This window comes from Equus quagga, chromosome 12 (assembly GCF_021613505.1).
Source record: "Equus quagga isolate Etosha38 chromosome 12, UCLA_HA_Equagga_1.0, whole genome shotgun sequence".
Taxonomy (NCBI): domain Eukaryota; kingdom Metazoa; phylum Chordata; class Mammalia; order Perissodactyla; family Equidae; genus Equus; species Equus quagga.
The window spans coordinates 26639361-26652891 of NC_060278.1; the positions used below are offsets into that span (position 1 = coordinate 26639361).

Below are 13531 nucleotides of genomic sequence, written 5' to 3' on the forward strand. Positions count from 1 at the left end.
GTGGCGGCTGGCCAGCTCCACTTCCCTCGATCTCCAGTTCTACCTGTGGGAAGCACAGGAAGTCTAGCGACTGTCACTTTGTGCTTGTCTTTTTAGGTATTACGTTGCCTCCCTGTTTAAACTGTGAGCTCCATAACGACAAAGGTACACACTACATCTTATACATGTGCGAGTCCCCACACAGGAAAATCTCATTTTTGATGCGTCAGTTTTCACCCTGGACATTAGGTCTCATACTCTGCTTCGTGTAGCACGTGAACAGTGACAGGGCTGTTGAAAAGAGTGAGCAGAGAGAGAGAGTTGGAGAAAGCTGGAAACAGCGGGGCTGAAGGCAGGTGTCACACACTGGTATGCCAGTGCTACAATGCCTGTTTAATTGAAACCTTGTAATAAAAGTTTAAATACATAAAATGTTTCTTTTTATCAAAAGAACATCCCCATGTCCCCAGCCGGATGCGCACGGAGGAGGGGCGGTGGAAACTGGCTACCTAGAGGGGATGGAGACACGGGCAGGTCCAGCTCCGGTTGGCTTCGTCTTCCTCAAAAACGCTCTGAGAGTGAATTCAGAGTCTCAGGTCAGTGAGAACCCCACCCGACACTGGCTTTCTTCAAGTAACTGGTCCACACAAGGCATTCTGTACCGTGGAGGATGTGCCTCTCGGCTCTCAGAAGACAAGGAAGAGCAGGGCTTCGTGTCTGGGCAGCACGAGGTCCTCGACGGTGCGTTCCATCGAGCGCACCTGCTCCGGGGAGGCGGTCAAGAAGGCCAGGGGCCCGATGCGCTGCTCCACACAGGAGTGGCAGAGGTACCCACCCTTGTTTTCCTTCCTGTTGCTCTGCATTGAGGGGTAAGAAAAAGAGGGAAGGGGAAAGGTCAAAGAACAGGGATTTCCCACCCACAAGTGCTGAACTGCTGTCAGCGCTGCCAGGGGACTCTGCATCATCATTCTGATGGGTTCAGACTGCGCAAACCTCAGAAGGAATAGCTCCCACAGCACAATCATCTAAGATAGACTCAACTCTATCAAATTCCCCTGGAGCAGAAACCAGAATTTACCAAGGCAGGAATGAAGGCCAAGAAACACTTAACCAGGCCCTCCAGGCAAACACTTCTCTGAGTGTCGATCATACCCAAATCTCCCAAACTAGGCTACACCCTCTGACTCCAATTATATCATCTTTGACACATGGCTTGTGCCTTATGAAAAGCCCCTGGTAAGGATTATACACATTTCTCTGTCATCTCCCTCACCCACAGACAAGCACGTAGCTCACATGCAATACAACACAGATGACTGCATTAAATTCTACAGAAAGCCAAAGCTGCCGCCCAGACCACGTACATAAGTGATGGGGAGCTTCCTCATGGTGAGCACGGTGTCCACGGGGATGGCATTGTTGCACTGCCCCACACAGCAGCGAACCACTCCTGTTTTCAGAACGTTACTTGTCAGTTCTGCTTGCAGGAAGTACTCCTGAGAAGGGAAGGGTGAGAAAGAGAATAACAGCAACACCGCTGCCACATGCTTCTTGGAAACTCCCGTAGCTAAGGAGCTGGAAACACTCTTTAGATGTATATAAGTCCTAGAGAGAGAAAAGCACTGACTGCCCGGTTTTCCCCACGTTTCTCTACCTTTTCTCCCTGTCAGGCTGCATCCCAGAGAGAACCCGTGAGGTTATCTGTTCCTTAGGAATTTGTGGTTCTTTATGACCACTGCCAGTCCTGTTTTCTGCAGTTATATAAGCTCCGGGAGAGCAGAGATTTGTCTTGCTCACTGCCATGGCCTTAGAACAGTGCCTAGCACATAGCTGGCGCTCAGTAAGCATCTGCTGAATGGATGAAAAAAGCAACTCCTTCCACTCTATGGTGGGTCTTTTAACTTTATGCAAAGCAGCACAGGCCCAGGATCAGAGTGCCTAGGTTCACAGCCCCATCCATCCACTCACTACCTGTGCAACTCTGGGCAAGTCACTGAACTACTCTGTGCCTCAGTTTCCTTATCTGTAAAACTTACAAAATAATAGTAACTGCATCTCAAAGGATGTTGTTGAAGGGTTAACTAAATGTTAGCTATCATTTTATCACACTGAAGTTGCACGTTTTGGTGCAATCAGATTGACCTGTTTTATAATTTCCTATTTTTATGTCATGCTTATTAATTCCTTATCCTAAGGTGGTATTCTAACAGTTATAAATTTTTTTCTCACATTGAGGTCTTTAATCCAGTTGGAATTTATTATGAGGATATGAGGTTAAGAACTGAACTTTACCCCAACGCTACAGACTGACAATGCTAATTTTCCTCTCGGTCTGTAATACCGCCCTATTACATACAAGGCTCCCACTACCCATGTGACCTTCCGGGGACTCTAATCTGTTCCATTGAGCTCCATCTCTTCCTGCACCAAAACCAGATGGCTTTAATTACATCTCTTCAAACTCAGTCCAAATATCCATCCAAAATTCTCCATCCTCGTCCTTCCCTAACTTGACTATTATTCTGCCATAGGAATTTCAGAGTTAGTTTATCAAATTCCACACAGTAAAGATCCTGGTGGCTACTGAACATCCTCTTCGGGGAGAACTTCCATTTCCCGTTCATTAATAGGATCTTTAAGATGAGAAGGGATCCCATTTGGGCAAATGAGAGTCATTTCACAGCCTAATAATTTCTAAAAGCTAAAGAAAAAAACCCCAAAACTTTAAAATCTCAAACATAAGGGGAAGAAAATAAATCTTCTTATATAGACAGTTAGTTTGAAAACACAATCAATCATTGGTGCCCTTAGAGACACAATGCTGTGGAGAAGACACAAGGTCCATCTGTCCCAAGGTGTGATTACATGACACGTAGCGTGGCACCCTCTCCGACTCCCCAGATCTTGCCGGTGGATCTAAAGCCGCCTAACGGCTTTCTCCTAGACTAAATTCCCTGAGATCACAGACCACGTTACTGGTTTCGTTACCTATACCTCCAGCACTAACTATAGTGCTTGGCATCTAACAGGGGCTCCAGACATCTAATATTTGTCACTGAATGAACACGTGCATCAAGTAGTTTAGCCCCCCTTTTAGTGATGTCTTAGGTGTCCAATACTTTCACAGGAGTGAAGACCAGTAACTGTAAGGAAACACCATCACCCAAGGGACTGCGAAGGGGCTTGCATCAAACTGCGTCAGGTGCTGGCAGAGGGCCACTACCAGCTGTCGCAAACACCATCACAAGGGGGAAAAGCACAGTGAACCCAAAGCTTCGGTGGAAGCCCTGGCCTTCAGGAATTCAAAGGCATGGGATGCCAGGCTGTTTCATTTCTAAACGCACTGGTTCCTTTGCTAATACAGCACTGTGCACGGAAGTCTCGCCGACAACTTCCCGAGGGCAACACTGTCCTCGTCTCTACTGCATGGATGAGAGAGCAAGACCTGAGAAGCGAGGTCACTTACATATAAGATCGCAGAGCTGGACTGCAGCAGACACGGGGCTCAAACCCGGCCTGCCTAAGTCCAGGGCGTGTGCTCGCAATCGCCAGGCAACAGTGAGTCTCTCTCCTCCTCCATAACCTCCACATACAGAGCTAAGAGGCGAGGAAGCACAGGACTCAAGAGCACTTCTGCCAGGTGCAGTGCTGCACAAGGACTGCTGAATGCGTGAGTGCACGCATGCCGTGACCACACAGCCCTCCTCAGATGCCAGTTCTCCCCTTGACACCCCTTCTGGAGTTAAAGGTCTCAAAGAAAGGTGACTGCCTTTGAGAATCCCCTATGTTTCCCCCGGTGGACCGTAACGCCGTCATTGCGTCAGCGCATCACCACCTTCTCCAACCACCTCCTCCGAGGTGCAGTCATGGCCGTGACGCCAGCTTTACAGATCAGGAGACAGGAGTGCAGAGTGAGAGGTAACTTGCCCAACGTCACAAAGTGCCCCAGCGGAAGAACTGGAATGTGAACCGAGGCAGTGTGATCCGGAGTCTTTGCAATCGGGCCGTGTCTGGCCTCAGACGGGACGGGGTGTTCCTTTCATCCACTCGACAAACACTCACGGAGGGCCAACCACCTGCCAGGCCCCGTTCCAAGGATGCGCCTGTGAGATCCGGATTACGAATCTAAGCTTCTGGGAGACTGAGAAGCTATCTGTGAGCAGCTAGCATAACTTTGTGTCACTTAATAATTCAATAATGTAATGATCCCCTTCACTTCCTCAAAACTTAAAGAAAGAAAGGAACAAAAAGGCTTCTGGTGATTAGCTGGAGTTTCTAAGGGGGCTGCCCGCCCTGCTCTTGGTTCCAGGGGAGACTAAATGCTCAGAGTAAACAGTGGCTCGCTTTGCTCTCAGAGTCTCCCGTCCATAACCTACTTTTGTACCCCCTAAATTATCACCCCCCCTCACCCCAGAGCCTTCAAGATCCCCTCTGGCTTCCTCTCTGAGCGGAGGGTGGACTCAGCCACTTCTCAAACAGGATGTCCTCAAACTGATTCGTAAGGTGTGGAGAAGAAAGGAGAAGCACTCCTCCTCATGAAGGACTTCCAGGCTCATAAACATCCGTTCACACAAATGGGCCGTATTTCCGTGGCTTTCTCAGTGAGGCGCAAGTATTTCTCTAGATTCCGTTTTCTTTTCTTTACGGGAAAAACTCAATTTCCCCATAAAATGCATGCAGTCACCAACTGATAAGCTTCCAATTAACTTTCAAAAGTCTATTTGACTCTCATACGTAACTGGTGGGACTCCATACGGTTTACAGTCTCTGTGAAGAGATTTATCCTTTACCCAGAAATTTAGATTCTAGAAATGTATGCCCAACACGCACTGGCCAAAAGCGAAAATGGCTGGGCCCGGCCCCGTGGCTGAGTGGGGAAAAGTTCTACATGCTCCGCTTCGGTGGCCCAGGTTCACAAGTTCGGATCCCAGGCACAGATGTGCTTCACTCACCAACCGCACTGTGAAGGTGTCCCTCGTACAAAAAAATAGAGGAAGACCGGCACAGATGTTACTAAGGCTAATCTTCCTCAAGCAAAAAAAAAAAAAAGAAAATGACTTGTGCACAAGATTAGGCATTGTAGCATTACTATTAAAAGCAAACGATTGGAGGGGCCGGCCTGGTGGCGCAGCAGTTAAGTGCGCATGTTCCACTTCGGCGGCCCGGGGTTCACTGGTTCAGATCCCGGGTGTGGACATGGCACTGCTTGGCAAGCCATGCTGTGGCAGGCGTCCCACATATAAAGTAGAGGAAGATGGGCATGGATGTTAGCTCAGGGCCAGTCTTCCTCAGCGGAAAGAGGAGGATTGGCAGCAGATGTTAGCTCAGGGCTAATCTTCCTCAAAAAAAAAGCAAATGATTGGAAAGAACCCAATATCCATCAGTGAGGGACTGCATAAATCATGATACGGTGACACAGTGAATACTATCAGCTGTATAAAGGAATGAGAAAGAGCTTTATCAACTGATAAAGAATGCTGTCCATGCATATTTCTCAGTGACAAAGTGAGGTACAGAACATTATATATAGAATGTTACCTTTTGTGAAAAAGGAGAATAGAAAAATACATACATATTTGCTAATATTTGCAAAAAGAAATACTGAAGGATAAATCAAAAACTAATTTTAAAAAAAAGCTATCAATGATGGAGGCAGAGAAAGTCTGAAGGGGACAGGGAAATAATGAGACTTCTCTGAATACACTAGTTACAAAGTTTTGACTTTGAAAACAAATGTTTTATAATTCAAAACAGACGATCAAAAAGAAGTAATGCAATCCTTGTAAGGACTGTGAACAAACAAATATATCTGACTGTAATTAAATTGGTGATCAAAAGGACTTATGTCAAGTGCCATCAGAACATGATACTCTAACTACGTATTCTCACTGGAATGTGGCGAATGGAGCTGTTAGGAAATCTTAAATTCCATTCAGTCTTCTGTTAACACTAATATTGGTATTATTTTAAAACTTTTATATACAGTAGACTCTTGTAAATAAGTAATTAATAAATACTGTTAGGAATCAAGATTTTCAGTGTTTGAGAGAAAAGATTCAAGTGTAAAAGAAGTAAAAATCCTTTGATGTTAAATCTTAATTCGACTGTAGAACTACGACTGACGAGTTACAAACGTAAATGGCTACAAGCCCTGACAATGCAGACGCAGCGCGGCCTCACAAAACCGGGAGAATGGGGACAGCATGTGCAAAAAATGTCTTGTTTTCAGTGACAATGTTTGTGTCAATGAGAATGTTTTGTTTTCTATGAGAAAACCATACTACAGGTTTCAAAAAAAAACTTATGATCCTATTGTTGGTGGTAAAAAACGATGAAGAAAAGTAAGCAAGTGCTCGTGGTAAAAGCTGGGAGGGCAGTTGCTCCCGGGAGGGAGGGGTGCTGACTGTGAGGGGCCGCCTGGAAGGTGTCTGGGAAGGCTGGCATAGCCAGTCTCCTGGCCTGGGTGAGGCTCACCTCATCCTAATTGCAAACGGTACATCTGTTTGATATACTTGTGTTCTGTTGAACAACAGAAAGTTTAAATAAAAAATTGGGATTGGAATTATCAGTATGAACTCTTGACTTTGTCTTTATTTTCAAAAATACAGATTTCACAGCTCTGTCTACTAAAAAGGTGAACAATCTTAGCATCACTAAGAGGGAGATAAGTTGCTATCTCTCGTTGCCTCCCGATAGGATGCAACACAAAGCAAAGCCCCCTCCCACCCCCAGATGGAGGATTCCTGCAGAGCAGTTAGGCCTGAATCTAAGCAAGCCTCTGTGGCTGACTTCCAGGGACTGGAAACCCAGGGCAGGCGGCAGAACAAGTTACACAACCACACAAGGAAGCAAATCCAGAACGTGGATCGTTCTGTGGGACAACTGACTGAGAGTCTGCAAGAAGACAGGAGCATTAAAAGGACGGAGGGGGTCTTGGATTGCTATAAATTAAGAAACTTGAGAGACCGAACAACCCAATGTTTGTTTGGATCCTGATTTGAACAAACCAACTATAAAAAGGCATTTTTGAGACAAGTGTAAAAGTATGATTATGGATTGGGTAGTAGAGGCCACATGGAATTTTTATAAATCTTCTAAGATATGATAATGGCACTGTGGTTATGGAAAAAAGGGCCATATTTTTTAGAGATGTGTACTCCAAATATATATAGGGGTGATTTGTATATGGTAATTCAATATATTATTTTCTCAACTTTTAAATGTCTCAAAATTTCCCTAAATTAAAAAAAATATCCTATTTGACCCATGTTGAGAAATGGTATTACTGCTCTACAATACCTCCACTAAAAGTTACCAGCATGACAATGTGGTTTTGTTATAGATCTAACCACTGGCCTAACACTATTTCTATGAGAAAACCATATTACAGGCTAAAAAAATATTTATGATCAAAGTTTACACAAAACTCATGTAAAAGGTAGAGATTATTTGTACACAAAAATTATTACTCTGCTTGACTCCCTGGGGTACTGGTTTAGAGATTAAGAAAAGCCACACTTATCTGTAAACAGAGGTCCGCAAACTATAACCTGGGGCCAGATCCAGACCCAGCACCTGCTGCAAATAAAGTTTATCGGGACACAGCCGACCTCACTCGTTAACGAGCTGCCTGTGGCTGCTCTCGTGCTCCAACGGCAGAGCTGAGTAGATGTGACAGAGATCATATGGCCTGCAAAGTGTAAAGTATTCACCGCCTGGCCTGCACAGAAACAGTGTACACAGCTCTGCTCTAAGTCATCTCTGGAACCTCCAATGGGTGACCCGGGTACCACTAAGGATGCAATCAAAGAAAGGGTTTCTGTTCCGAGTTCTGACCCATAAGCTGTCACACTAGGCGAGGTGTCACTCGTGGGGAGGACCAGGCGAAACAAAGCTGCTTGGGGAACATGCAGTGGATTTCAAGTTTCAGAAACTTTCTTATAGCCAAATAGGCCTGTCTCAGAAAGGTGTGGAAGAAAAATGCCAAGGAGGCTCAAAAGAGAAAAGTGTGATAAAAATGCAAGGCAATCGGTCTTATGCAAGAAGCTTTTGCTGTTGTGATGGGTCAGACAGTATTTATCTGCAAAGTTTCTCTGTTTGAAACTCTATTATCTTCCTCAAAAATGTGAAGAGAGGGGCCACTGGGTGGCGTAGTGGTTAAGTTCACATACTCCGCTTCCCTGGCCAGGGGTTTACTGGTTCAAATCCTGGGCACGGACCTATATACGGCTCATCAAGGCATGCTGTGGCAGTGTCCCACACACAAAACAGAGGAAGACTGGCACAGATGTTAGCTCAGGGTCAATCTTCCTCACCAAAAAAAGAGAAAAAAAATGTCAAAAGAAATCCTATTTGTCTACTCGTTTATTGTCTACCTCTCCACCTACAGTGCACACTCTCTGAGGGCAGGAATTTCTCTTGCCCACTATTATACCTCTAATGCTAGAAGCGAGTCTGGTACATGTTAGGTGCGCAATGTTCACTTATGAGAATCAGGGCTCTGTTTTACCACCACTAACACCTCTGAGCCTGAACACCATTTACTAAAGAACAGTTACTGCCCCACACCTCCAGCCACCCTGAGGTTCAAAGCCCCGGGCAGTAATGCTGAGGTTCCACCGCTGCGAACAGTCTCACTTCCTCGGGAGAACACGCAATATGGCACTTCCACTCATCCATCCTGCTATATAAAATCTGACACGTTTTGGAGTTAGCTAAGAAGAAAGTGTATTTATAATAACTGTTAATAAGTTCTAGGTTCCAAGTTCAGGGAAAGATGAACTGGGTAGTAACTTTTAGTTACAGAGGCACTCGGCCTCGATATTCGTGCTCCCCGGCAAGGACGAGCATTCTCGGAGAAGCCCACTGGTGGCAGCTGCAGACCCAGTTCAAAGGGACTAGGGAGGGGGAGGCAGGAGGTGCAGATGCAGAAAACATTCTCGTTATTTGTTCCCTAAGAGTGTCAATCACTAACTGAGCAAGGGAGAAATTAAGAAATACATAAGCATAGTTGATATTTTAAAAAGAACTTTCAAAATTGAATTAGGAAAGAATTTACCATGGTTTTGGTTCTTTGATTAGAACGCTTCCTGAACTAGCAATGGGCCTCTGTGCACTCACGAAAGAAGTCCTTCTCTTCCAACCCAGGATCCTGAACCAAAGGCGCTCGAAGGCCATGGGTTGATCCCTTATTCAAAGCCAATAAAACCCAAACGTTAAGTTAACTGGGCTACGGGCTCCTCTTACCCCAGCCAAAGTCAAAATGTTCTCCAACGATTTGGTCATGATGAGACGCTTCTTGGCACGAGTTACTGCAACATACAGCAAATTCCACTCATCCTCAGAAAACGACTCTAAACAAAGGGAAAAAAAACAGAGCATCTCAAAGACCTGCTTGCCAAAATTTATGTTCTCATCTAAATGCTGACTACTTCTCACCCCCCTTCCTTCCCCAAGAAAACCACTCAAGATGTGCTGGCTGTATATTCAAAATTTTCCCACAAACGCCAACTCCAAAATGAACAAAAACCTCACAGACTAGTGGCACAAACACACTGCGCTTCAGTTTGTGCTGCGACTGGTAAATCCTGGGAACCTGTTCACTGGTTATCCCACACCTGTGACGTGCCTGGTGCATATTCCTGTTCATGCTCCCTGTTCTCCTCTCAACAACCCTGTGGGACTGATGGGGAAACTGAGGCTTCCCGAGGTGAAGTCACCTGGACAAATGGGCCACGGCCGGTCAAGAGCGCAGGAGCCAAACCCAAGTGTCCCCATGCCCAAAGCCCACGTCCTCCCCTTTTCCTGACGCTGTCTCTCTCTCGCACTCAGTCCAGTCTGGAAATGTCTTATGTTGTCACAGGACAACCAGAGAAAAAAACCATCGCAGCCTTTACTGTCTGCTTTACACCTCTCTTCTCTCATTCACGACACCCAGAATGACGTTAAGAACTCGATAAAGAGCCGGCGATGCTGACTATACTAAAAGCCATTAAATTGTTCACTTCAAATGGGGAGACTGGATGGTATGTGAATTCTCTCTCAGTAAAGCTGTTATCCCTCCCCCTAAAATATATATATGGAAACATATAATGACCAAGAGGAAAAAAAGGCAGTAGTATATTAAATAAACTTCTCTTTCCCAGTCTAAAGCAGTGGGTACCTCTCTACGGCCACCTCCTTTCCCCGCTCCACTCCAATTTATGTTCAATCCCGTATCTTTCTCTCATTTTATGAATATATTCATCAGCGATAAGGAATTTTTAGTATTTCTTTTTTGGCCCACCAATGTATGCTATGCCCCAAATTTTGAATCCACGGTTAAGAGAGAGCTTCTGTTTGTTTGTTTGTTTGTTTGTGGGAAAACTTCACATGGCTTTATTCTAAGATTTAAAACCAAAACAACAGCACTGATGCTTAGAGTTCAACAACTAGCCTTGAGTATGAATTTATACAAAAGCAGACAAATGATGAAGAGTGCTTGCTATTTCACCTTTTAGGATTTTCTGGCCTCTTTAATAAAAAGAAGAGTTAATTAAAGAAAAGACATCTAGGTGAGCAGGTAAGCTGTACACTTTGAAGCTTTTATGAGGCTGGGGCACCCAACGTCTGAGGGTGAACAACCCAAAGGTGAAGAGCTGACGCAGGTTAAATAGGGCCACGATCACCATAACTGCCCAGGAGGCAGCCCGGAGAGAGGTAGACCCTGAAAGTTCAGTTTTTCTAAAAATAAAGTATAAGAATAAAATATTTAGGACTAGGAGTTTCGGGCTTTTTTCCAGAAGGATCCTTCCAAGAGGCCACACCATCCAACAGAAAGCAGGGCAGTCCAAAGGAAACATCCCAGGCAGCTCTTCGAGAGGCTCCTCGGGGCAAGCAGTCTCCTTACCGACTCTGAAGTGGGGCAGCTGTGCAAGGTTGTGCCTGGCACAAGGCACTTTCACAAAATCATCCAAAACATGCACGGTATCGAACTCCAAGCCTTTGGCTTTGTGCACGGTGCCCAAAATGTACTCTGGAATAAAAACGCAGCCTACAGTTAGAGGGGCTCGACAGGCAAGGAAACAAGAGAGGGGGAAAAAGGCTATTCTTCCTAATAGACTCTTGAAACTCAACTATGTGTTCTTGCCTGTGTGCAGCTTTGCAGGGAGAGAGGGAAGGGGGAAACTACAGTCAGAAAGAGAGAGAGAAAGAAATAAAAAGATGACGGGAAAGGAGAAAACTAGTTGCAGGCCAGTTAGTCCACCTGAGCATCACACTGCCAAGCTCAGTGACCCACCCACCTCTGTGTTTTACACTTGAAGGGACAGAGGCCCAGAGGAGGGGTGAGTGGCTCGTCCAAAGCCCCACAGTGGCAGAGCTGGGACTAGAAAGTGCCCTCAGCTTGGAGGTAGACCAGAAATACAGGGCCCCAAAGGAGAGGCAGCTCTGCTCCCCTCTCTTCTCAGCGATGCCAGGAACGCAACAGTGCCTCCCTGGGTCACACATGGTACTCATGCAGGCAGGAAGCACGAGAAGACCCCGTGTCCCTCTGCCTTGGGGCAAGTGAAGGGACAACTCCTCTCACCTGCGAAGTCCCGGTCTTCTATATGGCATTTTTCTATCCTCTCCACCAGTTCTGGAATCCGGATGTTATACTTTTCCACGACTGCAATCTTGGCTTCAAGCTCCTTATCCTCGGCTGCGGTCACATACCTCTTGAAGCCACTAAAGCCTTCCTTGTGCACCCATCTTCTAATAAACTTGTCTTTGATGACGAGGTTTTCTAAGGAGAATAAATATACAGGTTAACGTGACACAGGCCACACCGACGTACAGCGGCAGCAGCTCCACGTTCCTAGCCAACGGCACACTCCTAATGAATGGTCCTACAGCTGGGAGATCCGGGTTCTAGTCCCGACTACATCACTAACCTGCTGTGTGTTCCTGGGCAAGTCAGTGAAATGACCTGTGCTTTAGCCTCTCCGTCTCCAAACTGAGGATCAAGAGCCCTACCCTTGAGATCCTTACCTACTTCACAGGGATGTGGAACAGCGCAGTAACGAGAAGAGCGCTATCGAGAGGTTAGAAATGATCATTTGGGGCCCATGGAGAAGTTTCAGCGTGTCAAGGTGCCCAGGCAGACAGAAAGATGGTGAGGGAAGACAGCCTAGGGGACCAACGATAGAAAGAAACTGAGACTCCTGAGAGAAGGACCTGGACAGAGCTATGGGTGCCTCTGAAACAAGAGGCCTCAGGCATCCCACTCTTGGTGGGAAAGAGCAACGCCAGCTCCACCCATCTCCAGGAGGAAAACGAGAACAAGCCCATCCTTCTCCCATCCTTCACCCCCGTGATGGACTGTTTCCGTCCACTGCACTGTGGCCAGGAGGGTACTCACGTTTCCTCCGTTCTTCCTCCGGCTGAAGAAGGATCCAAATATCAATGATTCTGTCCAATCCAAATGATTTAATCCCCTGAAAAAGTTGTTTGGTGGGATTTTTGTTTTTTTGTTGTTTTTTGTTTTGTTCTGTTTTTGCTGTTGTTTTAACAAAACCAAGTAAGGCAAATGTAGAGATGTGATTTTGAAATGAGATGGTTGCTTGGACATGGATCTCAAACTGCACCCATAAAGACAGCAGGCGGGGAAACTCGATCAAGCACAGAGGCACTAGGCTGTAACGCAGCCCGAAAACTCGCGACGATCCAGCACTAAGTTTCGGCTGCTACCTCAAACTCTTCCTGGCTTTAAAAAAAGGCAAGAACTAGCTCCGCATTGCTTTCTTGTCAAAAAAGGGCAATTTAAATCATCTACCTCCAGGAAGATAAAATGGTTGCAATGAAGAACACAATAACACCTGAATATAAAGTGTGGAGTATGAATACTTACCATCGTTTCTTTTGAGGAAAGAACTAGAGACTGTCTACAGGTCCAGATTAGTGTATGTTTTAAACGCCTAGCTCCCGGAGGAGAGGGCTGACTGTAGCCACGTTCGGCCCAGTTCCACCTAGAAGCATGTGCTGAGCACCGACTGGGGGCCCCGGCCCTCACATGGCGCCCAGCCCCAGGAAGAAGGAACACATAACAAAGACTCCACGCTCCAAGGATTTATCATCATTTTGGGAAGGGACACATAAAACATTAACATAAAACAGAGACCAAAATAAGACAGTATACGTCAAAACTGGAAACCAGATATGATCAAGTGTAACGATGCATGCTACAAGCGATGAGCTGATGTGAGAGGAAATGAGAACAACTTGCTTTATATCGTGCCCAGCATGGATGACACTCCAAAAGTACTATTTACTTGCAACAATGAAAATGGCTAAATTATGCTATATCCACTAAACAAAATATTGTCAAGTCATTAAAGCAGCAACATGAAAGAAAATATGGTTGTGTGTTGAGTAAAAAGTAGCATAATTTTTATGTACACTATCGTTGCAATTATGTAAAAATATACATCTATAAGGACAACGACATAAATAATTAGCAAAAATGAAAATTATCATATAAAATACTGAGATTAAGGGTGATTTTGTTTTCCTTTTAATTCCCAAAATTTCTGAC

At 45.5% G+C, this 13531-nt stretch overlaps 1 protein-coding gene across 2 annotated transcripts in view; it reads right to left on the reverse strand.

Annotated features, from left to right (window-relative positions):
* Nucleotides 1-351: 351 nt before the first annotated feature.
* Nucleotides 352-13531, reverse strand: part of FBH1 (F-box DNA helicase 1) — a 43898-nt gene continuing 30718 nt past the window's right edge. For both annotated transcript variants that reach the window (XM_046678551.1, XM_046678550.1), the window contains 6 exons: nucleotides 12359-12434; nucleotides 11546-11743; nucleotides 10868-10993; nucleotides 9226-9332; nucleotides 1344-1475; nucleotides 352-836 (listed from right to left, as the gene is read on the reverse strand). In XM_046678551.1, the coding sequence (XP_046534507.1) occupies nucleotides 666-836; nucleotides 1344-1475; nucleotides 9226-9332; nucleotides 10868-10993; nucleotides 11546-11743; nucleotides 12359-12434 (810 nt within the window). In that variant the 3' untranslated portion in view covers nucleotides 352-665. The remainder of the gene's footprint in view (nucleotides 837-1343; nucleotides 1476-9225; nucleotides 9333-10867; nucleotides 10994-11545; nucleotides 11744-12358; nucleotides 12435-13531) is intronic.